General features: G+C 37.7%; 1 protein-coding gene across 9 annotated transcripts in view; it reads left to right on the top strand.

Annotated features, from left to right (window-relative positions):
- Positions 1-22,989, top strand: part of LOC101746106 (G-protein coupled receptor Mth2) — a 94,431-nt gene extending 71,442 nt beyond the window's left edge. For 3 of the 9 annotated variants that reach the window (XM_062669826.1, XM_062669824.1, XM_062669822.1), the window contains exons 4-9: positions 4,387-4,465; positions 12,046-12,224; positions 13,342-13,510; positions 14,339-14,524; positions 16,968-17,030; positions 20,771-22,989. In XM_062669826.1, coding sequence (XP_062525810.1) covers positions 4,387-4,465; positions 12,046-12,224; positions 13,342-13,510; positions 14,339-14,524; positions 16,968-17,030; positions 20,771-20,876 — 782 coding nt within the window. In that variant the 3' untranslated portion in view covers positions 20,877-22,989. Of the gene's footprint in view, positions 1-4,386; positions 4,466-12,045; positions 12,225-13,341; positions 13,511-14,338; positions 14,525-14,654; positions 14,824-16,967; positions 17,031-20,770 lie in introns of all 9 variants that reach the window. The other 6 variants (XM_062669825.1, XM_062669823.1, XM_038012261.2 and 3 more) reach the window with 2 other exon arrangements.
- Positions 22,990-27,700: the final 4,711 nt, after the last annotated feature.

Raw genomic sequence — 27,700 nt, 5'->3', positions numbered from 1 at the left:
GATGAACACAGCACCTGTCTCTTATTCATTATTGTACGCACAAAACATAGTCAAATGGCAAAGTTTAAAATACGAACAAACGAATTTTTGTTTGTGTTTACGTCGTAAATGATCCTTCACGTAAAATAGGGTCACCTGTGTGCGCATTTTAGCATGAAATTGGCAGCCACTAACGTCGTAATGTCAAACGACATGATAAAACCTTAAATAACAAGATAAAGTCTATATAAATTGTTTGCTAATATTCACTGAGCAACAGTTTCAACGGTGTCCTCCTTCAAATGAGGTTTCGAAAGTCCTCAACCGTAAGCAGTGGCTTGTTGACTCCCATCCCATATTACGTACAGATGCCTTTTTCCCTACCCATGCTGATAGCCTCGCGAGGCTGTTTCAGCTTCTTCTTAACGTGTAGGTGAGCTCACGGGGCTCAAACCGGAGTGTTGCTAACACTGGCCCTAGCAAGAGCAGTGCTTCGCAGAATCTACCCCCGGATAGGAAACGCTACCCACTGAGAAGATCCGGGGAGAAACTGAGTGGGCTGTGTCTATGGGTTGATTTACTTGTCGAGCCCTTATAGTACTAGACTCATGTCTGGCTTCTGGTAAATCACTGACATTGCAGTGAGTACTTTCGAGCATTTTTGATAAATTACAATGAAGATTGCTGGAATTCCCGAAAAGCAATTACGGTTCAAAGCGAACAACAAAACTAAACGAATTCAACGGCTATCTTTATCACAATACATTTTAAGTATAATTCCATTGATATTTTTTTTTGGTTCGCAAAACTTGTTTATTGGTTACTTGAACTTGTTTGCACATGTTTGTGTGTGGTTTTTGTAGGTGCTAACGAAATACGTATTCAATAAAATGTTCACGATTGACTTCCACGGTCAAGGAATAATATCGTGTAATAAAAATCAAACCCGCGAAATTATAATTTGCGTAATTACTGGTGGTAGGACCTCTTGTGAGTCCGCACGGGCAGCTACCACCACCCTGCCTATTTCTGCCGTGAAGCAGTAATGCGTTTCGGTTTGAAGGGTGGGGCAGCCGTATGTAACTAAACTTGAGACCTTAGAACTGTTATCACAAGGTGGGTGGCGCATTTACATTGTAGATATCTATGGGCTCCAGTAAACACTTGACACCAGGTGGGCTGGGATCGTGCACCCATCTAAGCAATAAAAAAAAAGCGCTTATTAAATTGCAATGTTAAGGAATATCGATATGAACAAATGCAAATACAAAGCAACCGGTCCCAGGGCAGTGCGACTGACCCGTGTAAGATAAACAGAATATAAGTGGAAACACTAACTCAAATCGTTAAGAATGAAACATGTATACGGAGATATGTAAACAAGAAAACAGATTTAGAATTCTGAAGCCACATGCAGTTTGAACGAGTTGCAGGCCGTGTGTTCTCCCGTCCACTTACAGGATGTTGAAAACTAGTTTATACAGGGTGTCCCATAATGCGCATATCAAACCAAAACGTGACTATAGTACCTTTTTATATGAATCGATTATTCTAATAGAACTCTACAGGTTATCGGCTTCATATACTTCTTATGGGACATTCTGTATAAGATATTATTACTCACCACAGTTTTCTTTTACTGGTAGTAGGAATTCTTGTGAGTCAGCACGGGTAGGTACCACCACTCTGCCTATTTCTGCCGTGAAGCAGTAATGCGTTTCGGTTTGAAGGGTGGGGTAGCCGTTGTAACTATACTGAGACCTTAGTACTCATATCTCAAGGTGGGTGACGGCATTTACGTTGTAGATGTCTATGGGCTCCGGTAACCACCTAACACCAGGTGGGCTGTGAGCTCGTCCACCCATCTATGCAATAAATAAATAAAAACAAAAACCATTCAACGAGGTGTACTTTTAAATTATTATAATATGTTTATTGAAGAACTTACATTAGTCGCTAAAGTTCTAAGATGACGTGTTCCATTGGCGTTCAATTTGTTTTGTCTAAGATCTCAGAAAGGATCTGAAGTCGTCGTGGCCTAAAAGATAAGACGTCCGGTGCATTAGTGTTGAAGCGATGCACCGGTGTTCGAATCCCGCAGGCGGGTACCAATTTTTCTAATGAAATACGTACTCAACAAATGTTCACGATTGACTTCCACGGTGAAGGAATAACATCGTGTAATAAAAGTGAAACCCGCAACATTATAATTTGCGTAATTACTGGTGGTAGGACCTGTTGTGAGGTTGTGAGTCCGCGCGGGTAGGTACCACCGCCCTGCCTATTTCTGCCGTGAAGCAGTAATGCGTTTCGGTTTGAAGGGTGGGGCAGCCGTTGTAACTATACTGAGACCTTACAACTTATATCTCAAGGTGTGTGGCGCATTTACGTCGTAGATGTCTATGGGCTCCAGTAACCACTTAAAACCAGGTGGGCTGTGAGCTCATCCACCCACCTATGCAATAAATAAATAAAACCAAAACCATTCAACGAGGTGTACTTTTAAATTATTATAATATGTTTATTGAAGAACTTACATTAGTCGCTAAAGTTCTAAGATGACGTGTTCCATTGGTGTTCAATTTGTTTTGTCTAAGATCTCAGGAAGGTGATTAACAACGTATATGCCCTTAGCTTCGCTCCATATCTAAGGTATTAGAAAAAAAATTCGGAGACCATTATTGGCGGTTTACGAGCTATTCGATTACAAATCGTTTCTCTATGAATCATCAATCCGTACTGCCAACACAGTGTTAGAAATAGTACTTTCACAATAGATGCGAGACAAGTTGTTTTGCAAGTTGACACCTATAGCTTTCGAAATTTGCAAACTTTGGTGAGGTTCTTTCACTTGGCTTTATGTGAGGAAACACAATGCGTGTTCTAAAAAAAAAAAAAATTTTTTTAAATAGAGAATCAGTTTGATTAACTGTTTCATTACCTACCTAACTCTGATGATCTGCTAAAATGATTGGTATTTTATTATACGTAACATATTGTGACTAAAAATACAAACTATTTCTGTGCTACGGAATGTGTTTGATATGAATGAACAGCTGAAGCGAGTCTCGTAAAAATACACGTACTACAGTTAATTATATAAAGTAACAAACAATTTTGTAATCTTAGGATCGTATTTCAAATTTAGGTTTGTGTTTGAATATTACGAGTTTTTTTTTTGTTTTCATCAAAAGAGTAAACAATTTTTTTATTAGCATGTGAGTGTGTATCTGCCATTGTATTCAGCATTGAATAATTGTAAATAGACGTGCTTTAACAAAAACCGATTTCATATAGAAAAAAATAATAATTCCAAAACAAATTAATATACACTAAAAACAATAATCATCGAAATCGTTTGGCGTGATATTGAGTTATTCATCTATTTATCGCGCACGTACTTAACGCAAATTTAAGACTTATATGGTTTTCTCATGGATACCATTATCAGAACTGGACTAAATTGAAATGGGACCACACGGGAAGCGTCAGCTTTCTAATAAAATAAAAATCGTCAAAATCGATTCACCCAGTAAAAATTTATGAGGTAACAAATATATAAAAAAATATAGTCGAATTGAGAACCTCCTCCTTTTTTGAAGTCGGTTAAAATCGATTTAAATGAAACAATTTCATTCAATTTCAATTATATATATAGTTTTAGGGTCTAAATTAGTCGGGTATACTCGTATTTGCAGTCTTGGGAGATAGTGATATCACTATGATTCCAGTTTTTCTGCTTGCCACTAGAAATGACGATAGGAATTAGGAGGAGATTTGGGTAGGAAATACTTGTATATTTATTTATAGGTATGTGGCTTAATGGTTATGACGTCTGTTGTGCGATAGCAAAACTCGAAGCTTACACGTGCTGACGGACGAATAAAAAATCAAAGCTACAAATTTTGTGAGCTAAGGCGGGTCGACACGAACATTCTGACTTTTGGTGTCGCGAAGCAGACGGACATTCCGATCGAGACTGCCACCACACATCTCAATAAGGTTCATTCATTAGCATTCACTTTTCTTTGTCTTCACCTTATCCCACTAGTTGGGGTCGGTACAGCGAATTGTTTTTAATCTATTCTTCTCTATCAGCCGTCATCAAAACACTCACTCCTCTTTCTTCCATATCGTCATTCACACACTCAATCCATGTCTTCTTCGGTCGTCGTCTTCCCCCTTTACCTTGCATTACCATTTCCATTACGTCTCCAAGTCACATGCATCTCCTCTCTACGCATCACATGTCCACACCACGCTAACCGTCTGCTCTTTAATGTATCAACCACTGGGGCTACTCTCACACTTCCTCTTCATTAACACTCACGTTTGGACATTTAAAGGCTCCGATAAACCCTTTTTAAACCCCAAATAAAATTTTAAACATTATCCTTTTGATTACAGCATTCGTGATCTACTATTCGTTGCTGGCGGCCTTCTTTTGGCTCAACGTCATGTGCTTCGACATCTGGTGGACTTTCAGGTATTTACTAATTTACTACTATTCATCAATTTCCCGACTATAGTTCACGCTTACTAGCGACTCGCCCTCGCTTCGCTTCGGAAACATTAAAACACACATGAAACCAAAAAAAATAAAATAAAAAAGTAGCCTATGTTCATCAGGGACAATGTCGGCTTCTAATGGAAAAAGAATTTTTCAAATCGGTCCAGTAGTTTCGGAGCCTATTCGAAACAAACAAACAAACAAATCTTTCCTCTTTATAATATTAGTATAGATATAGATATGGTACTACGATTCTGTAACACGCACCGTACTGAGGGTAGAAAACAATTGAGCGATCTTGTAACATTGCAAAGACAAAACAATAAAGTACCATCTGATGGGGTGTTTGTCAACTGATTTTTGTTTATAAACAATATACTGTTTAGCGGGTCGTTATAATGTTTTTCACGATCAATGAGTTTTCGATATTTCGGCTGTTGCAAACGTCATAATCGCGGGTAGACTAATGTAGGCAGCCATGTAAGTTAAAAACGAATGATTTTTCTTTTGGGTTTGCTTAAAAATGAACTTTATTATTATTTTAGAAAGGGTCCTTTTCTCAATATCAAACTAAAAGGTATTATATATTGTATAAAATGAAACTTTATATTGAGAAGTATTTACAGTCGAATTTCGAACATCGATCGACTGTTATTCTACTTCTTTACTACTTTATTACGCTTCATATGTATGAGATGACTACGCGGGATAGAAAGGATAGGAAGGATAGCTTCAATGCCCTTTTGTTTACGTCATCAGTGTGCTTAGTGCGAGTTTTATACCGTTCTCGATAGCGTAAAAGTTAACTCAAATTTAGCATGCAGTTGGAACAGCGCCCCTAGCGGCAAACCTAGTCAAACATTCCAACTCCATACAAATTTGAGTTAACTTTTACGCTATCGAGAACGTTAACAAATCTCTCACTAAGCATACATAACGCCTGTAGATTAAACTCCCGGCAGTTTTCGCAGAGCAACGACTATCAAATTGATATGAATATTAAATGAAAAAGAGTTCTTATATATAATCAGCAGCTCGGCTTCAGTCGGCGTCAATCAAGTCCCCAAAAACTTCTTTATTGTAATATTCTAATACGATTTATGACAAGTAGAGCGGTCCACGGCCACGGAAAACGCATTTGAATTATCATAAATCATAGATTAAATAGAATATACGCATCAATCTCGCGGGTTTTTTTTTATTTTATTTTTTTAAATCTAAATTATTTAGATAGGTATGTTTGTGTGTACGTTCTTTAAGTTCGTGTGTCGTTCATTTACATTTGATTTTTTATACAGTTACAGTCAATAAAAGACGTAATAAGACGGTTTCTAAGCCATAACGATACTCTACTAAGCACTTGTCTCTTTTAATATTAGAGCATTTATTTCCTCTTTTTTCCCTACATATGCTGATAGCCTTGAGAGGCTATTTCAGCTTCGCCTTAACGTGTAGGTGAGCTCACGGGGCTCAAATCGGAAGTGTTGCTTACACTGGCCCTATCAAGAGCAGTGCTTCACAGAATCTACCACCGGATCAGATCGCGACCCGCTAAGAAAATCCGGCGAGAAACTCAGTGGGCTGTGTTTGTCTATGGGTTAATTCGCTCGTCGAGCCCTTCGTCTCAAGCGACGGGTTCGACGAGGAAATTTCCCATATAATACCTACAATCTTCAATTTACTAACATTACTTAAGCTGCTACAAAAAACTTCTCATTTAGTGATTTCATATTACGTGACCGGCAATGTAATGCGAAGGTGCATCGCGGTCATCGCAGTTCGTTGACCTAGCGCGTCAGGTGCTTTTTTATTGTGTTGTATTGTTTAATGCAAGTAACATTAGTTTAGAATACAATTTGGTAGGCAGCGGCTTGGCTCTGCCCCTGGCATTGCTGAAGTCTATGGGCGACGGTAACCACTCACCATCAGGTGGGCCGTATGCACGCTCGTCTGCCTACAAGGGCAATAAAAAAAAAATTCGGACGCTATATACCAATTCTTTTTATTGCTTTTATGGGTGAATGAGCTCAGCTCACCTAGTGTTAAGTGGTTACTAGAGCCCATAGACATGTACAAGGTAAATGTCGCCACCCACCTTGAGATATAAGTTCTAAGGTCTCAGTATAGTTACAACGGCTGCCCCACCCTTCAAATCGAAACGTATTACTGCTTGACGGCAGAAATAGGCAGGGTGGTGGTACCTACCCGCGCGGACTCACAAGAGGTCCTACCACCAGTAAATACGCAAATTATAATTTTATTAAATTATAATATTACACGATGTTATTCCTTCACCGTGGAAGACAATCGTGAACATTTGTGAAGTTCGTATTTCATTAGAAAAATTAGTACCCGCCTGCGGGATTCGAACACCGTCGCATAGCTCGATACAAATGCATCAGACGTCTTATCCAGCCACGACGACTTCAATTTGATATTTTTTACCTAAAAATACCAGTCTACCTTGTATCATAGAATAGTCTACGGTAGCGGAGTCTCGGCGGTCCGTGCTCGAATCGTGGTCGAGGCGGTTGGCCAACCCCACGTGGGGTCTACAGACCGTCGAGGCGGTTTACCCGGTCTTTGATAATTGGGTGAATCGTGGCGCAGGACGCCTCACCTTTCGTCTGGTGCAGGTGCTGACCGGGCACGGATGCTTCGGGAAGTACCTGCACCGGATAGGAACTGAGCCGACGACGAGGTGCCACAATTGTGGACACGACCTGGACACGGCGGAGCATACGCTCGCTGTCTGCCCCGCTTGGGAGGTGCAGCGCCGTGTCCTGGTCGCAAAGATAGGACCGGACTTGTCGCTGCCTGGCGTCGTGGCGTCGATGTTTGGCGGCGACGAGTCCTGGAAAGCTATTCTCGACTTCTGCGAGTCCAACATCTTGCAGAAGGAGGCGGCGGGGCGGGTGAGGCAAAGCTCTCCTCACTACACAGTAATCCGCCGCCGCCAAGCAGGGGGTCGAGACCGGGGTCCCTTCCGTGACCCGGCTCCCTAAGAGCTTTGGGCTCCACCCGCTTTATGCGGGGAGGGACCCAGCCGTGGGGCGGGGTGATTTACACCACGCCCGTAATAGGAAGCCGGGTGATGGTAGACCGCGTTCCCCCGGCCGCTCTGGGGGAAGGTGCAGTGTGGCGCCATCAAGGTGGGCTCCCGGCCCGTCGACCGTGGGAGCCGGTGGTCGTTTCGCCGGCGGCCGCCGGTCCGGCGTCTGGTGGACGGCGGGATGGATGTAATATGCTCTGCGTAAACCCTGTCCCGCCGTCTCAATAACTCCGACTGGGCTCCGGCCCGGTCCGGGGTAGGGCGCCGGCTGTGAGCGGCAGGAGTTTTTAGTGAGGTTCAACTCCCTGCGCGGATGGGGAACCAGCGATTCTCTCCTGTAGAAAACAAAAAAACCGTAGCGGAGGCACGTATACAATATTTTTTCCATCCCACATGATTAAATATAATCTCTGATACTTCGTCATCGGTTAAATTTATAATATTTAAAGCGACGATAGTTCGGAATTAGTTTACAAATAAATCACTGTAAATTTGACAAAGTCTTGCGTCAATGTTTGACTACAAAAATATTTCAGAATATTCTGCGCCAATTTTGATAGGTGAAAATTTTATTTTTAAGCTTATTAACGCCTAGGTAATTCGCTGTTTTTGACATTTCTTAATGGGTGTTGCGAAAACATTTGAAATAAATTACATAAATAATTCGCAGACGCACATTGGAAGTGAAAATTTAATTTGCGTAATTACTGGTGGTAGGACCTCTTGTGAGTCTGCGCGGATGGATACCACCGCCCTGCCTATTTCTGCCGTGAAGCAGTAATGCATTTCGGTTAGAAGGGTGAGGCAGCCGTTGTAACTATACTTGAGACCTTAGAACTTATATCTCAAGGTGGGTGGCGCATTTACGTTGTGGATGTCTATGGGCTCCAGTAACCACTTAACACCAGGTGGGCTGTGAGCTCGTCCACCCATCTAAGCAATAAAAAATAAAAAAAGTGAATAGACAAGCATTTTTTTTTGTACCTACATTAATTTGCTTCGATCTAAACCGGACCACGACAATTTTAAAGTAAATTAACGATCTCATTACCGGATATTCAGAGAACGTTATAATCTGTTCTCCATCAAATCCGTCCGTCTCCGTCTTTTAAAGCACCTTAATGAAGAGACGGGGCTATGTGAAAATAGTAGCAAAACAGCATGATTTTACCATACCAGGGACCATAATACTTAATGATAATCCTACTGATTATTTTATGAGTATAATCCTAAGCTATTTATTGTATTTTGCGAGCGGCTAATCGAATATTAAAAAAAAAAAAACATGCCCCCTGTGTTTCTGGCCAGTTCTTCTCAGGACGGAGGCTAGTTTTTGTGAATTGGCGGTAGTTCTTTTTGACCATTGAACAAGTATGTACTTTCATTTATGTTGAATAAAAAAAAACTGATTTGATTTATTCAATGACTTCTATAAATTGACTGTAGTAACCGCTTACCGAAAGAAGCCTTGTATTCTTTAAGTAGGTATATACACAGTAAAATGAGTACTTAAGTTCATATGATTTCCAAGCAAAAATATTCTGTTTAATACATTTCCCTGATTCTTTTATACTTATTATTCTGATTTTTTTTCTACCTATGCTGATAGCCTTGAGAGGCTATTTCAGCTCCACCCTAACGCGTGTAGGTGAGCTCACGGGGCTCAAACCGGAGTGATGCTTACACTAGCCCTCTAGCAAGAGCAGCGCTTCGCAGAATCTACCACCGGATCGGAAACGCGACCAACTGAGAAGATCCTGCGAGAAACTCAGTGGGCTGTGTCTATGGGTTGATTTACTTGTCGAGTCCTTTGTCGCAAACGAAGAGGACGGTGACCGGTGCTTGTGGTACCTAAAAGCACCGTTAATGGATCGGGAGGGTCCGTAATTACGTGTTTAGGGCGACGTCGACCGTTTATGTAAACGTACATTTACGTATGTAATTTCCAGCGGCCACGACAAGAGGGTTCTCATATCGTGCCGCCTTCTCAAAGTGAAAAATCTGTATTAAATGTTTTCTAGTATAGGGATCGCAGGGCATAAAATAAAAGTTACACTGTTCCAAAATCTTCTGTTATAATAATAATAATAGAATAATTAACACTTATTACGCCTTACTTTTTTTTTTTAACCATATTCGCCATCTTCCTTTTCTCTCGTTCTCTTCTCACTTTCTTTCCGTTTTCTCTCCCTCACGTATTAACGCTCCGTTTCACACTCTTTTCATACGTTCCGTTCTTACCAATCGTACATGTTTTGATGTCTTGTTATTTTTGGCGTTTACGAATACATTTGATTAAAAGCATTGAAAATATAATTCGGCTTCGCGTCCTCGAGTCGCAATGTACGAGCACGTAATAATTATATTTAATGATACACAAAAATAATTGACAGTCCGTTAGCCACGCAGAACTCACGCGAAATGTCCGATTTGAATAATTAAACGTGAGCTATCTCGTGACTTCAATTAATCGTTCGCATTGTTTGCTTTTCAGAGAAATGCTTTTGGCCTTGGTACATTGTAATACTCGTAATATGAGTCGTCTATTATCAAAGGTGGCAATCTGTGCGTTTGGACAAAAAAATGTTATTGATATGTCAATACAGATTGATTTGAATATAATCGTTTCCTTCAAAGAATACGGTTCAAAACCTGCATTAAATAAAGGTTAATACTTAACCTGTTATTTATCTAAGATGTCGTTCAGAAGAGTTTTGTGACTGCCAATGGAATACAAAGTCAATAATTCGTTTTTCTGATTTACCAATAATTGTCCAAAAGTCAAATTGCCGGCTTTGATAATAGTCGACTCATAATAATATGTCAAGCGTTATAATTTCTGAAATTTTCAAAAATATCTTGTTCTAAAATTGTGCCCTACTACCAAATACAGATATTTGAACACCTCCACTAACTAACACATAAGGTAACCTCGCTGCCAATCTTGTTATTCAAAAATTTCTTCTGGAGTTTGATATATTATCCACTGTTAGTGACTACGGAGCAACTTCAGTTCTCTCTGTGTTCTGTACCGTATGATTTACGAGGAGTACTTTGAGGAATTGTTGAAGATGATTCCTCCATCTCCTTTTTCCTCTTCACATCTGTCGCACAGTGCGTTTCCAAAGATCCTTTTGTCACGTACCATTTAGCTCTGGAATGAATACCCCTCCACGCTGTCTCCAGAGCGCTATTACATATTATCTTTCTCGAAACGAGGTTTTCCAAGATTACTCAGGGGTAGGTAGCCAGGAATTGGGGAAGGTGGAGGGCCTCGATCCTCCCCTTCTCCCTCTTCTTCTCTGGAGGGGCCGGAGTCCAACATAACCCGGTCTGTCCCCCTCTCGACCGGGTATCCATAAATGGAAGCCATCAACCTGGATTTATAAAAAAATGTTTTAAAAAAACAATATTAACGCTATTGATTCATAAATAAATCTAGAATCTATTAGGCTACATTACAAATTTACAGCACCAATTATTCTATTAAAAGTTTTAACCGTTAACTTTGTGTCAGGCGTTTTCATGGAAACCAAATAAAACAATGCTGTTTTGATTATTATTATTATTATTGAGTATTTATTTAAACTAGTGCTCACAATAGTATTCAGAACATAATGAGATTAAGATTTAGATTCACGTAAAATTTTGCATTCACTCTTTTTGGTTATTAAACTTTTTATTTTTTTTACTAATATCACTAAGCGCTAAAATGGCCTGATGACTAAATAATTAAAAACAGTTGAAAAACAATGTATAGTACGGTACTGAACTATTTTGTCTTTGCCTATTTATATATAAATAGATTGTATATATACCGCCATCTCCATTGAGATATAAGGTCTAAGTACTAAAATTTTTAGTACCACCGCTGTCCGTTCTTGAAATCGGAATGCATTACTGCTTGAGGGCCGAAATAGGCAGTACGGTGATACCGTACGGGCTTCCAAGACATACTTCGACCGATAAAAAAGTTATAATTGTATTATGTATTTTTGTCTTAAATGTATTTTACAGTTTTTATATCTTTGAATTGTATGAGACCCATAGGCGAATTTATAGGCTACACATCGCTTTTTCGCATTAAAAGTGTACAATTTACAAAAATATTCGAAATTGAGTTAATATGCTGAATCATTTGGTATCACCAGTATTTTTCTCATAGATACTGTCATAAGAGCGTAGTTTAGTTTTAGTTTTTTTTAGTTTACCTACTATTAACAAAATTAATAGGTACAAAATTTTATCTTACTTTAAAAGACAGATAATGTAACTGGTAAAAAAAGAAATGTTGCCAAGATGATTAATATTAAAAATATCACAATGTTAAACCTTTAAAGCACTCTCCTGTAAAATTAGTGAGTTTTGAGATTATACAGTTTTAATGCGAGAAGACGACATGGCCTTAAAGGTTTTCGTCGCACTTCATAGCGGAGACTCTAAGCTTGTCTGTAAAAACAGATTCAATCGTCCATCAATAAAGATCTTTTGCATTTTCTTTCAGCGGCAAACGTGGAAAATCTTTAGAGAAAATGTCACTGCGGACCCGCTTCGTGGCATATTCTTTATACGCGTTTGGTATACCTACTGTGCTGACTGCTCTACTTGTTGGATTGGAGTTCTCGGGTCTTCCGCCGCATCCCTTATTACCAATGATCCGGCAACAAGGATGTTTTATTTACGGTAATAACTTAATCATTTGTAAGAACTACATATGTGCCCTTATTATCTATCAATACCATTTAAATATGTCACAGAATAGACCGATATTTTCGTTATTTTTTTTTGATATAGTGGGTTATAATTTGCGTAATTACTGGTGGTAGGACGTATTGTAAGTCCGCGCGCGTAGGTACCACCACTCTGCCTATTTCTGCCGTGAAGCAGTAATGCGTTTCGGTTTGAAGGGTGGGGTAGCCGTTGTAACTATACTGAGATCTTAGAAGTTATTTCTCAAGGTGGGTGGCACATTTACGTTGTAGATGTCTATGGACTCCAGTAACCATTTAACCAGGTGGGCTGTAAGCTCGTTCACCCATCTAAGCAATAAATAAAAATATTAAAAAAACATAGTGGGTGGGTAATCGTGCAAAGAGATTGCGTAGCACGAATCGAAGATAGTTCCGAGACGTCTTCACTCTTCCTAAGTCAGGCAACGAATGTGCTTTGATTCAACCCGAGCGATGACACCTCGACTCTGCCGAAGAACACCACCCGAAGTGTGCCGATGTTTGTCGAGTAGTTGCGGCTCGCTTTCACTAGATGGAACGCTTTCGCTTCGTTAGTCCTGTCCAGATGCGACATTTAAGCGATAATTATATTCCAACCCGGTCATCGTTCACGTCGAACCCGTCGCTTGCGACCAAGGGTTCGGCGAGTAAATTAACCCACAGACACAGCCCGCTGAGTTTCTCGATGCGCTCGCTAGGGTTCGTGTTGGCAACGTCGTCAGGTTTGAGCCCCCTGAGCTCACTTACTAGTTAAGGTTACGCTGATATGTTCTCTCTAGACTATCAGCTCAGGTAGGAAAAAAAAATGCTACGGCAGTCTCGCTCGGTATTTTTTCGGGCTGTAGATAGCACGTTAGTTTTTAATCCGAATGTACTTTAGTCACTTAACTGAACACGTATCCTAATCCTTCGAGAATTAATCCTGGCCCGATACAGAGACTCAACACATTTATATCATTATCAAATGCCGTCGTTCACCTACCATGAAAACTGAGTTCTAAGTATCAGCATTTTAAAAATTATACTTATAAAAAAAATCCAATTAATTATTTGGAAACCTTTATTTTCAGGTACGAGTAAACTCATTTACCTGTACGGTCCGATTTCAATACTCTGCATCGCCAATATGACTTTCTTCGTGCTGACCGCCGTGAAAATAGCGCAGATTAAGAAGCAAACGTCGGTGCTCAAATCGAAAGACAGTTCCACGCACGATCAGCACCGGAATGATCGACAAAGGTAGTAACTATATCTATATTACTGGTGGTAGGACTTCTTGTGAGTCCGCGCGGGTAGGTACCACCGCCCTGCCTATTTCTGCCGTGAAGCAGTAATGCGTTTCGGTTTGAAGGGTGGGGCAGCCGTTGTAACTATACTGAGATCTTAGAACTTATATCTCAAGGTGGGTGGCGCATTTACGTTTTAGATGTCCATGGGCTCCAGTAACCACTTAACACCAAGTGGACTGTGAGCTCGTCCACACATCTAAGCAATAAAAAAAATTCAAAAAAAAATATACTAGCGACCCGCCCTCGCTCTGCTTCGGAAACTGTAATTTATTATTGATTTCTCCACTATTTAATGGATGTTATTATACATATAAACCTTCCACTTCAATCACTCTATCTATTAAAAAAAACCGCATCAAAATCCGTTGCGTAGTTTTAAAGATTTAAGCATACATAAGGACAGACAGATATAGGGACAGAGAAAGCGACTTTGTTGTATAATAAGTAGTGATAATGATCTGGGGTATTTCAGAATGAATAAACAATAAAATACTTCATTGTGTTTTCTGTGATATAACAAGGAAACTAAATAGGAATGGAAATTAAACAAAAAAATTAAATTAATATTATTTGTCAACAGTGTAGCCTTGGTGAAATCTGTCATCATAGAAGTCTTTGACAATAGAACCATAATAATGTTCAAACTTATAATTTAAATTAATAATTGTAGTCGAATTTCGACTACCAGGGGACCACTCACAAGAGGTCCCACCGCCAGTAAAAAGCCTGGGTAAGACACATATTCATACGTATGATAAAACTTTTGTTAATCTTTCAGGCTGCTCCTTTACATCAAGTTGCTTGCGGTAATGGGTGTTAGCTGGATCCTAGAGGTAGTCAGCGCTATATACCCAGAAGCCGAAGATATCTGGAAATTTACAGACGCCTACAACGTCCTTATCGGATTAATCATCTTCATCATTTTCGTCTGCAAGAGAAAAATCTTCAGATTGATCAAGAAGAGGTTCGTTGTATGAAAAAATTTGATGAGGCTGATATAGGAATATAACGATTGCATTTATATTGATAATTTTTTTCATTTAAGTAGAATGTTAGTTCTAAGTTTCACATAAAAATAATTATTTTATATTCAGGATTAAGCAGAAGTTCCGACGATCGAACAATGAGAGCAGAGAGTTAAAGGAGATAGTCGATAAGAGAATGAGACGCTGGCAAAATAATTCGAACCAAAGAGCCAGCTTAGAAACTATCAGAACCTCAATCGGTGTCGACTCTGATGCTACCGTTAGAAACACGACAAATGTATGATTCACTGCTTTAAAAAAACAATATAGAGATGTAACAAGAGCATTCCAAAAATACATCCACACATCAAAGTTAACAAATAATGTTCATTCCCGGAATTTGTGGAGCAATCGAAAAATTGTAACCCTTTAAATGCCGCTTGAGAATGTGACAAGAAATTTCTCTAACCGGCTTAAAAAGGTACAAAATATACCCTTTATTATGGGATCGGGTACCGTAATGGTTGGAAAGACTAACGCTAAACTAATTATTGTAAATAAATTTAATCACTGGAAATTAGGGATTAGAAGGTTTTGTAACAATAGATTCTATAGCATGGATTGAAGCGCACAATGATTTACATCGCACCATTGATTAACATTGGTTTCTTTGGGTTTTATTAGCTATCAACCATCGAAATCCACAGCATTCGGTCCGCAAAATACACTAATTTTTAAAATTCATTTAGTGGTCTTGCCTGATAATTCTATACCAATTATTTGAGGACATTGAAAACCAATTAATGTACTGAATGGAATGCCATTAGAAAAGTGTGATGTTAGTAATTAAACAATTTAAATTAATCTGGTAAAAGAGTTTCTAGATCGTCAGTTGGTTGATAATCAGAAAATATTTTTGTTAAGTACAGCTATGAACTACGGTTTTGTTACGTTTTCCGAAAGTTTATTCACATAACGAAACTATTAATATTGTAGCAGTAAAATATTTTCTTCGATTTTCGCGAAAAATTGTATGAAAATGGTAGTGCAAGGTAAAGGGGGAAGAGGTCGACCAAAGAAGACATGGATGGAGTGTGTAAATGACGATATGAGAGTGAGAGGAGTGAGTGTTGAGATAACGGCTGATGGAAGAGAATTGAAGAGAAAAATTAGCTGTGCCGACCCCACCTAGTGGTATAAGGTGGAGAAAAAGAACAAGAGAAACATAATTAAAACTATATTTTCATCTTGTATATTTATATACTTTCACTTAGGTATATGTTATAGTTTATACTTTCAGGTAGTATTATTTTCAGAATAAATCCTAATGCTTTAGTTATGAAGCTTTACTATTCATTACCCGTCTGGGCGTAGCTGGTATAACCCCTTAGGCTACCAGGGAATTGGCACGAAAAAAAAAAAATATTCACAACAATTCTCAAGCTACGTATGAAAATCAAATAGGACGCAACGAAGCCATTATTGCGTTTTGTTTTATCATCGATTTAAAATGCAGTTTTACCGCTGAGAAAAATTACTAACAAACTGAACGATTGATTTTTCCAAATCACAATTTTAAATGGATTAGAAAAAAAAACATAACTATATTTTAATACACGCACGTTAAATATATAGTAAATATTCAAATACTCAAGTAAAATCTTCATTGCTTCATGCCAGTTTGTGTAGACAAACAACCTGATATCTATCTAGCAGTCTATTATAATTTTTTTCTAGAAGTGCTAAGACCCGCATACAAATATCTGAATATTTTGAATATAATGAGTCAATGCTGGAAGTCAATAACCCGGAAAACAGGATTTCCAATATCTACCGTCAAGCCAGCACGTGCATTTTCTGAATGCAAGGAGGAAGCAAATTAAGTTGCTTTAAATTTGGCTCTCCTATGGAATTTATACTTAACCTTTTCAGAATGGAAAGATCAAGGCCAGAAAGAGATCTATAAGAAGTAGTTATTTGCGTAATCGAATGATTAGAACAATGTAATATGATGGAAATGCTCGTAGAAACAGCTACCAGTTTAATTGAGTTAAAACTCATAGGCTAAAACAAAATTTTGATGGTGAAAATTAGCCGTAAATTTTGAGATTGTACACAGGCCACTTGTAACACGATCGTAAACAAAGATCACATTTGTTCGTTAAGTATAATTTTCGCAATGACTGAAGCAATGAAAACGTGGTTTATAATGATAACTATCGATATGTGCTTAGACCAACATTAGTATTTATCGACAAAAATACGTACGAAACAATGAGTGTAGATCAAAACAACAAAGCAAAATTGAATTCCAAATGTATTGGTATTCTTGCGATATTGTATCATTCTGAACGTAATATAAAACTTCTTTGAGGTTTCGCATCTAAATATTATATCGTATAGTATGCCAGATTACGATTGTAACTGAATTATTAATTAAAGGCTCAACTTACACAACGATCCAATAGAAGACGACGAAGAAGAAGCCGTAATACAAAAGAAAACGTATGTTCAATAATATAAACCAGAGATGTGTGACTAATTACGTTACTAACTATAGCTTTCAATGTTAGCAGACGCAAAGAGTCAAACCGTATATATGTGCCAGATTAAAAACAACTAATTTGAAAAGAAATGTTACAACATTACAAAGAAATTTAAACAAAAAAAGCAATAGGAAATGGAAATCTACGTTGTCATGACATGAGCCATATTGAACCGTTAAAACTCCTGAGAACAATATCAAGAGCCCAAATATTGTAAAATATGTTTACAAACATAATATGTTTTCAATGTCCTATGGCTTAACTAATTCTTCCTTGCCAAGCAGCGTAAGAAATAGGATCGATTAGAATGATGAAAAAGCTAAACTTGAAGACGGTTAAATGGCTTCAATTGACTTTTACATAGGGCCGGTTTTATCTATCCCAACAATTTAGAAATTTTCTTTTTTTTTGTGAAGGAAGTATTAATGGTGGCCCGAAAGCCTTTCCAGTTTCACCAGGACGACAATTAAAACAGAAAATAAAACCACATAATTTTCATAGGTATTTTACATTTCTCAACTGTCATGCTACTAGATTCTGAATCGTAATATCCCAGTCTGACTATAGACAGAGACGACGAAGCCAGCAAAGCGTCTACGTGACTTTAAGCTTTTGCAATGCAGTATGCCTGCGTTTTGTCGTTTTAAATTACTAATCACACGTCGAGCTGCTTGTGGTTTAGTGACGAATAACATTATGAATCATGCTTGTCTTCAGTGTGAGTGCTCTTGCGTGTGCACAAAGCGTGTAATGTAACCCACTATTTATAATAATTGATTTATAGACACCTTTTTTTTTATTTTTTTTTTATTGCTTAGATGGGGTACGAGCTCACAGCCCACCTGGTATTAAGTGGTTACTGGAGCCCATAGACATCTACAACGTAAATGTGCCACCCACCTTGAGATATAAGTTCTAAGGTCTCAGTATAGTTACAACGGCTACCCCACCCTTCAAACCGAAACGCATTACTGCTTCACGGCAGAAATAGGCGGGGTGGTGGTACCTACCCGTGCGGACTCACAAGAGGTCCTACCACCAGTGAACTCACAAGAGGTCCTACCACCAGACCTATCATCATCATCATCATCATCATGGTTCCAAGCCGGTTTCGGCAACGGCGACCAAAATTTTCTGTTCAATAACTTAAAAGCTAATGTCCGCGCCTCTCATGCGCTCTAATATGGCTATGGTAGCCTATCTTGTTCTTAAACGTGCGCAAACAGAAGCTACACGTAAGAACACCACCCACGAAGTTGTAAAAAATCATGTAAACACCTATACTGATCTAGTAGCGGCTTGCCTCATTGCTGACGTCCATGGGCGACGGTAATCACTCGCCATCAGTTGGGTCGTATGCTCGACTCGCCTACTAAGGCAATAAAAAAATGTGGGTGGAACTTTTTTGGGTAGAATTTTTGTGGCTATAAATGGTAAAGCTTGCTCCAGCCTTTTTGAATAGACAGTAGGAATGGGCAGGGAAAGTGAACAAAAACAACAGCGCATGACATTAATATTCGTAATTCGCAGATAATTATTAGGAAATGTACTGCAAATACCTTTTACATAAGGTTTCTATTTAATTATTGTGTAAATGGGTCAATGAGTTCAAGGTGGGTGGCGCATTTTTGACAAGGTGGGTGGCGCATTTACGTCGTAGATGTCTATGGGCTCCAGTAACCATTTAACACCAGGTGGTCTGTGAGCTCGTCTACCCATCTAAGCAATAAAAAATAAATAAAAATAAAAACAACTCATCTGGTATTAAGTCGTTACCGCCATAGACGTCATAACGTGACTGTCACTTTGAGATATGCGAAGTCTCAGTTTATTGCATAAGGGCTGCCCCACCCTTCAAAACAGAGGTTTGATTTCTTTGTTGAAATATGTACTTGCTATTTAAGGCTATAAAAAATATTATTATTATGTAGTCATTTATACCGATGGTATTACTCGCACGAGTTGGAAACCACCATTTCTGCCGCATAGAAGGTTTACTCCCAGATTCAACGCATAGGATAATGGTGGTAGGACCTCTTGTGAGTCCGCGCGGGTAGGTACCACCGCCCTGCCTATCTCTGCCGTGAAGCAGTAATTCGTTTCGGTTTGAAGGGTGGGATAGCCGTTGTAACTATACTGAGACCTTAGAACTTATATCTCAAGGTGGGTGGCGCATTTACGTCGTGGATGTCTATGGGCTCCAGTAACCACTAACACCAGGTGGGCTGTGAGCTCGTCCACCAATCTAAGCAATAAAAAAATATATATACATATATATATTTAAGTACTGCTTAGTCTTAACTTTTGCACTAAGCTCAAGATCGCCTGCGCGACCTATTTAAAAATACCAAATATAAATCGCTCGAAAAATTACTCAACTGATTTAATAAATCGAATGAAATTGATTGGATACATTAGTGGTCACAACACTAGATATTAATTCCCATAATAGTCAACAACGTTTTCCGCCATTCTTTTATGAGCAATGTTTAATTAAAATAATTGATAATTGTACACGTTTGTTTGTTCGACGATTTTAGGAATACGGTTTTTTTCCGGGAACTTGTGTTTAATTACGAAAACTTCCGTTTCGTATTCAAATATCAAATGAACCGGCAAAACTTCATCACGACTAAAAGCGTTTTTTTTTTTTTTAAGGCATTTTATGACCTGGTAACTAAGATCTTTAAGTCATGTCTTATTTTAATTTATATTCTTATTTTTATGAAAGATGATAATATGGAGTGAAATGAAATTAAATGAAGATGATTAATTTGAGACATTAATCAACTGGGATGAAATTAAATGAAATGAGATGAGTGGATATGGGATGAAATACAATCTCAGTAAAATGGTGGTAATTTACTGAGATTTTTTCAGTGGACTTTTTGGAGGATCCCGAGAAGTTACGTCCAGCGGCTTTGTTTCGTTTTCCCACATTTGTGCACTTTCACAGATATTACTAAACAGTTAATAACCACCATTATTACACATTTAAACCAGAAGAAACACTAAATAGACAAAATAAAACAAATCACGCAACTTCACTCCTCGCGTTCACGCCAAAAGTTTCACTAAAAACGTATTTTTACAATGTACACACAGAGTAGATTATGCATTACACCAAAATAAATACAAATGCAAAACATTAGATACAAATTACAATGGGCGATCTTGGCTAAGAGCGATCTTCTAGACAATCATCAGGGGGATAAGAATCATTTTAGAAAAGAAATTAAACGCGGCGTACTTATCGATTGAATAAAAAGTTTATTATTTAATATTAATAATACAATGATAATATTGCTACTTTACACATAAAGAATGAATAAACGATTTACATAATTACCTATGAAACACAAATGTAATTTTTCTTTAAAGTAATAACAACACGTTTGTGGTCATACATATATTATATGTATATGTATCTTGCTTTTATCCGTGTAATGTTTAAGCTATCAATTAATAAAAGTTGTGCTAAATAAAATAAAATAAATATTTATCAAAGAAAATATAATTTCAAAGCGTTGTGTTCCACGTCATTAAATTTTAACTAATTTTTAACACAACAATGTCTATTTTAATAATTTATATATGACTAATGTATTATAAGTTTCGCATTTCCTCAATCCGATGTTTGCACGATTGAATGGGAGACTATTTTTTTTTGTTAATAATTATTTATATGCATTTGTACAGATATAAACAGCTACGTGGCGATCCAATGTCCAGGACACAGACCACAACCTCTAGGACCCTCTCTACTCGCGAGGACGTAGCGATGACTTCGATCAAGAGCAAGTGAATATAACCAGTCTACTCCAAGTCACATTCATTTATGGCTCTTCTCTATTTGAATAATTCAAAGTCCGTTGCCATGGTGATCGCCGAGCTGTTGCCATAGAGAATTAAAATGCTAGTATAATTCACGAATTATCCTAGTACGATTCATCTTTTGCTTCAGTGGTTATTCCGGTGTTCTCATCATAAGAAACATTAATATGATGTTACGATTTTTCTCTATCGATTTAGAAGCTAGTCAGAATAGCCTCCACGTGAACTAATTATGATCAGGCAGGCTGTAACAATGTTTAAATCTTTTTGTACTTAACACGCATAGAAATAAAAAAGACTATACAAAAACTAAGAACCTGAGAGGCAGCTGAAAGATTAATTAAATGTACAAGCGTCATAAATAATCCTTTTAATAAAATATTTCGGGATGATCGAAAGAATTTATTATAATTGGAACGATTTGCCTATGGACAATTTTTTAATCGTGGATTCGGAGAAACATCGCGTGTTTAATTATTAAAAAAAAAGTTAATTTAAATTAGACGGTGTGGTAAAATTTAATAATACATTATTATTAATATTACGCACTTATTGCACAGTTTTGTTATTTAAGATATATATGTAGTTGCTTTAGCTCACTCAGTCTTATTCCACTTGGTTTTTTAAACTATAAATATAAATGTACCTAGATTATTTAAGAATTTATTAATAGTTAGGAATACTCATGCAAAATTATATTTGCAGTTTCCAATTTTACCAAAGGCTTTTCCGTAGTTATTCTCCTATAATATATAATTTTCAAATACACAATTATATGTTGTCAATAAAAATAAATCTTTGCATAGATTGTACTCACTATTTTTAATGTTTCATCTCTCACACACAGAATACTTATTTAAAAGCGGTGAAAATTGGGAATAGTAGAAGAGTTCTATGTATTTTCCATTATTAGACATGTTCGAACACGGCCAAAAGATTCAAAAACCTCAAGAACTAATAGAATATTGAGTGAAGGTAACTAGAAAATAAATTTGTTCCTCAAAAAAGAGTCCAAATGTTGTACAGTTGAAATTCATACCAATGCGTGTGCATAAATTACAAAAAACAAAAGACTACCTTCATATTGTGTCTTCGAAAAACTTTTTAACAGAAAAAGTACTACATACTTGATATAAAATCATGGTTAACCTTTGTTAAAAAGAGTTGTATCGAAAAATAAAGCTGTTTCTTTAAATTAGTTAGGAATGGGTTGGAGTAAGATTAAATTGTGTTAAACATAACTGCTAATGAATTATAAATCATTACTTAGATAACGACTCTTTGAAAAACGAAATACACGGCGCAAATTTTGAGGAAAACTTAATGTGAACATTTAAATGTTTCAAAGTTCTATTTTTAATTTTATATTCACGAAAGAGGTTTATAGCGTTTTTAAATGAGAATTTTAAACTTCCATTCGTTACACTTCCTAGAAGTTAAACAAAGAATTAACATTTTTCATTTATGTTTAGATAACGCCTTAATTATACTCCCAGTATAGCATAGTTCATCAAGTACACAGTAAAATGTTGGGTGCCCAAAAAATCTTTGAAATATATCATCATTTTAAGCGCGATGTAAGTTCCGAGGTCGTTGACCTATGTCGATGAAAATACAACAAAATCTTTCTCATTCCGTAAAATTGCTGCAGTCTTATTTATAGGTACCTATATGATTTATTGTATTTACTATGCTCATTATAAATACCATAAAACATAATATGGTATTTAAAAGAAATTATTAAAACCGTATTTTCCATACCCATCCTGTGTGTTGAACACAATTTTCATAATCAATATTTAAGAATTCTAACCTCAAAGTATCTTAGGGACCAGTATTTAATTTAGTAATATTATGATGTTAAAAGATGTAATCTCTAGTCTTTTATGTGTGTATGTGTCTTTATGTTATTTGTAGACCTATGTTTTGTATTAATCGTGATGTTTGATAACTGTTTACGTGAAAAATATTGTGTTTTTAAAACGCTTTCTTATCTAAGTACATTATCAGAATGTAAGATTATTTTAAATGAAATTCTAATATAAATGTATATTATAATAAATAAAAACGACATTAAGTACCTCCTTGTAGCTGTTTTATTGTCACTTCGTTAAAATAATCAATTTATTATGTTGAGTGAGGTGAAAAGAACATTGGTAAAAAAAAACAATAAAACAATGCATCAAAACAATTTATTCTCGTATTTTAGCAAAATAACATCGAAACTATATAAAAAATGGCTTTATTAACTATTAATAACTCATACAAAAATCGAATTATATTAATCAGCTTCAATCCCAATTCTATGAATTAAAAAAAAGCGGTATTTAGAATATATTAATTTACTGGTAACTCATAAATTACTTCTCGGGGGTAACGCCGGCTTAGTGTGATATGTAATCCAATAATAGCTAGATATCGGCCAAATTTTAATTTGCGTAATTACTGGTGGTAGGAAGTTTTGTGAGTCCGCACGGGTAGGTACCACCACCCTGCATATTTCTGCCGTGAAGCAGTAATGCGTTTCGGTTTGAAAGGTAGGGCAACAGTTGTACTGTTAAAACGGAAACCTTAGAACTCATATCTCAAGGTAGGTGGCGCCATTTACGTTGTAGATGTCTATGGGCTCTGGTATCCACTTAACACCAGGTGGGCCGTGAGCTCGTCCACCCACACAAGGAATTAAAAAAAACGTGTGGCACTCGGGGACTACCGCCGTAAAGCTATTGCATAGCATTTTTTGTCAACTTACGGAATTATAAATAGACAATAATAATTTAATATTAAAACAATAATAATACTACGCTATATTTACAAACATTAACCAAAGCAAAACATTAACTGTTCACACTCATAAGCTAGACTGCGTGAGAGAGAGATGGGCAGAATTTTCATGATGCTCATGCGGTGCGACGTCACGCCGCGCGCTTATTTACAAACACTACACAAGCGCAACGTGTGAATGTGTTTGAACGCGAGCTACACGGTAGGCGGAGTGGGGGGTGTTAGGTTTTATTTTCGTTACAGAATTTCTTGATTCGGTCATCGCGCTCAAAGCCCGCGATAAAAGCTATGCAATAGCTTAAAAATCCTGCTTATTTTTGTTCTTTAAACAGGCATCCTAGTTTTTAGAGTGGTATATTGTTGCATATTCAAAATCTTGAAATTTGACCTCATCTCTTAAGTTGCGTCCAGTAATACACAAGGTGACCGGTGTGTTCGTTTATATAGCATATAAGAAATTATAGTTAGAAACTTTATTATAATTAATATACAGCCTTTTTACGATAATTTGATGCAAAAAAAAAACAACCTCATAATTGCAATAAGCATTGTGCACTTCTTCTCTATATTCTCTATAAGTGTGGAAAATTTCATACTCCTCCGTCCGCGCAATTTTCGTAAAAAGAGATACAAAGTTTTTGCTTCACGTATTAATATATAGATTGTCTAGGATATTTCTGTTGTCTAAGATATTTCAGTAGTTACTTTAAAACGAAACAAAATTCGGGCAACAAGTTGAGATTTTAACCTCATATCTCGGAGTGAGTGGCTGTATTCAAGTTGACAGGCTTATGAGCTCTGGTAACCGCTTAGCATCGAAAAAGTCGTGAAATTGTTAACAAATATAGTGTTTTAAAAAACATTTAAAAATAAACATACAGGTCGGTATGTCTGTTGGAAATCGATACGGCAGATGTTACGCGCGGAGTTATTTATTAGTTATCTCTTTGTCTGGGTGCTTAGCATATTACTATTTGTATAGATTTAAACGTTTATATATATATATGTATTTATATCAGTCTCTGGCTACCATAGTACAGGGAATACTAGGTTGGGACTAGACAGCTGTGTGATGAGAAGCTTTTTTTTCTTTTATTCATTGATTGGGTGAACAAGTTCCCGTTCCAGCTGGAGTTATATGGTCATCGGAGCTTGTAGACATAACGACCGCCGCAGCTCACCTTAAGGCATGAGGTTTAAGTCTCAATTACATTGTACTGCCTCGTCCTTCAAACTGCAGCGCGGAACTGCTTTGGGCAAATGTAGGCGAAGACCTGTGGCGGGTACCCATCATACAACACAAAAATATTTCCGGTAACCGTACTCGTCGAACTCGACAAAGAGGTCGACGTGCAACCTAATCCATGCATCAGCCCGCTGAGTTGATCTTCTCAGCGGGTCGCGATTCCGATCCGGTGGTAGATTCATTCGCGAAGCAATTACTCTTGAGTTGTTAGATCTGTTTCGGAGGCACTCGGGCAGTTGATAGCAAATTCCACCCCTCCGGGCTGAGCCTTTGCTCACCTGTCCTGGTGAAACTTAAAAGCCACCAGTAATCGTCGAATCATTAAAAAAAAAATATTTGACAGATGCCTGAATCTCGCTTACGATATTTTGAAGATAAATTTGCATGTTTACAAGTTCCGGACAACAACATTCGGATCGTCGGCCTACCGAGAAATATCCCACGCTCGGTGGAAGATCTTCCCTCAGTCGTTAAACCTCCAAAAGACCGAACACTCGTGCGGACTTGCAGTACGTCCTACCAGTGAGTGTGCTTAGTGCGAGTTTTTTAACTTTCTCGATAGCGTAAAAGTTAACCCAATTTTGTATGCAGTTGGAATAGCGCCCCTAGCGGCAAACGATCCCATTCCATACAAATATGAGCTAACTTTTACGCTATCGAGAACGTTAAAAAACTCGCACTAAGCACACTGACCAAATTATCATTATTGTTTCCGAGGTTAACATTATTGAGAATTATAATTGAAGGATTTGCGGTAATTAATAAGTAGTATGTGTGACACCTCCGTTTGAGATAGCGTTGACGTCATCTTCATTACGTTTCCTCTTATAAAATACGCACTACAATTCCCATAACCGCTAATACAATTCTAAGCCAGTCGAGAGTCTGTGGTTGTAACGTTTCTGTGAACTGTGTAGGTTCATATTACAGTTTTTCCGAATACTGAAACATTCTTCATTCAATAATATAAAAAGGGGCGTTTCAGGTATATAGTTTTAATGGCGTTGAATGATAAAATTTATTGGTTTTATAAATTACTAGCCGTATTCGTCCGATTCGCTGGGCATTTAATATTAACATTATTATTTATTGTCATTATTATTAGGGAGTCCAACACTCATGTAAATATTAGCCTATCCATTAAATACATTTATTTTCTACGTGGATACCAAGTTTCAAGTCAATTGGATGCGTGGTCCAGTAGTTATAACGGAACATCCGTAAAAACCACCGTAGATTTATATATTAGTATAGATTAGAAACTGAGAACCAGGAACAATAACATACAAAAGTTAACAGGGACAACGTGGGGAGCCCTGGTCAAGTGTCTGAGGACATCCGCCCTGGCCCTGGTATATACGACGGCAGAATACTGCGTCCCTGCATGGTTAAGCAGCTCCCACACTACTGTAGTCGATACGCAACTAAACCACACCATGCGCCTAATCACGGGGTGCTTAAAACCAACCCCTCTGCACTGGCTTCCGACTCTGAGCAGCATTGCCCCACCCCACCTTTGCCGCACCGACCACCTATACGCAGAGATACAAAAGGCGCTTAGACGACCCGAGCTGCCTATCAACAGGGACCTAGCCAACTTCAAACCGACGAGATTGAAGTCACGAATCCCATCAGCATTACAGGCACACTAACCACACTCCAATTGGAACACAAACGAGGCCTGGGTTAAAGAATGGTCAGCCAGATGTATCCCACCTGAACTGTTCGAGCTGAATCCACACTCTCGCCCATCTGGTTTCAAAGAAGAACCCCCAATCTGGTGCATGCTTAACCACCTGAGAACGGGAGTTGGTCACTGTAACCAACTGCGGAAGAGATAGGGTCATGAAATGCCCACTAACAAGATTCGCAGGCCAAGTGGAAGATCCCAAAAATGTAGCAAAAGTAGCTATCGCTTATTTCACAAACTGTAAATTTAAATTATAACCACACAGTGTAAACGAATCATCATCATCATCATCAGCCTTTATCTGCCCACTGCTGGACATAGGCCTTCCCCAATGCCTTCCACATAATGCGGTCCTCCGCCTTCCGCATCCAACGACTTCCCGAATGCCATACGATAAATAAGTAGATTTATAAATTATTATATGTATATATATATATATATATATTACAGAGGCCTGTAGCTGGAAATAGGCCTGCCTCCCCAAGGCTCCAATGACCAATCCTTTGCACCACGCAACCGGCAGATTACGTTAAATCCTGGGAATCAAACCCAAGGCTTGCAGTAATTAAATAATAAATATCAGAACTACTAGCCATTGGACCGAGCTACTAGCCATTTATGGTAGTTTTTAACCGACTTCAAAAAAGGAGGAGGTTCTCAATTCGACTGTATGTTTTTTTTTATGTTTGTTACCACATAACTTTTGACTGGGTGATTCGATTTTGATAATTCTTTTTTATTATGAAGCTGACGCTTCCGGTGTGGTCCCATTTTGTCCAGTTCTGATAATGGTATTCATGAGAAAACCACATAGAAGTACGTGCGCGACAAATAGATGAATAACTCATTAATTCAATATCACGCCAACCGATTTCGATGATTATCGTTTTTAGTGTATAATATACTAGCTGACCCGGCGAACTTTGTTCCGCCTTAGAGACAATAAATGAGCAGATTTTTTATTCTATCAAGGTCAATTTTTTATTTTGTTAATTAATGTAAATTAAAACAGCAAGTATTTTAATGATTCTTTATTGGCCAGTTATTTTAGTGCATGGGTGCTCTGTTTAGTGAA

The sequence above is a fragment of the Bombyx mori genome, chromosome 8 (genome assembly GCF_030269925.1).
Source record: "Bombyx mori chromosome 8, ASM3026992v2".
Lineage (NCBI taxonomy): Eukaryota > Metazoa > Arthropoda > Insecta > Lepidoptera > Bombycidae > Bombyx > Bombyx mori.
This window is presented reverse-complemented; position numbering and strand designations above follow the sequence as displayed.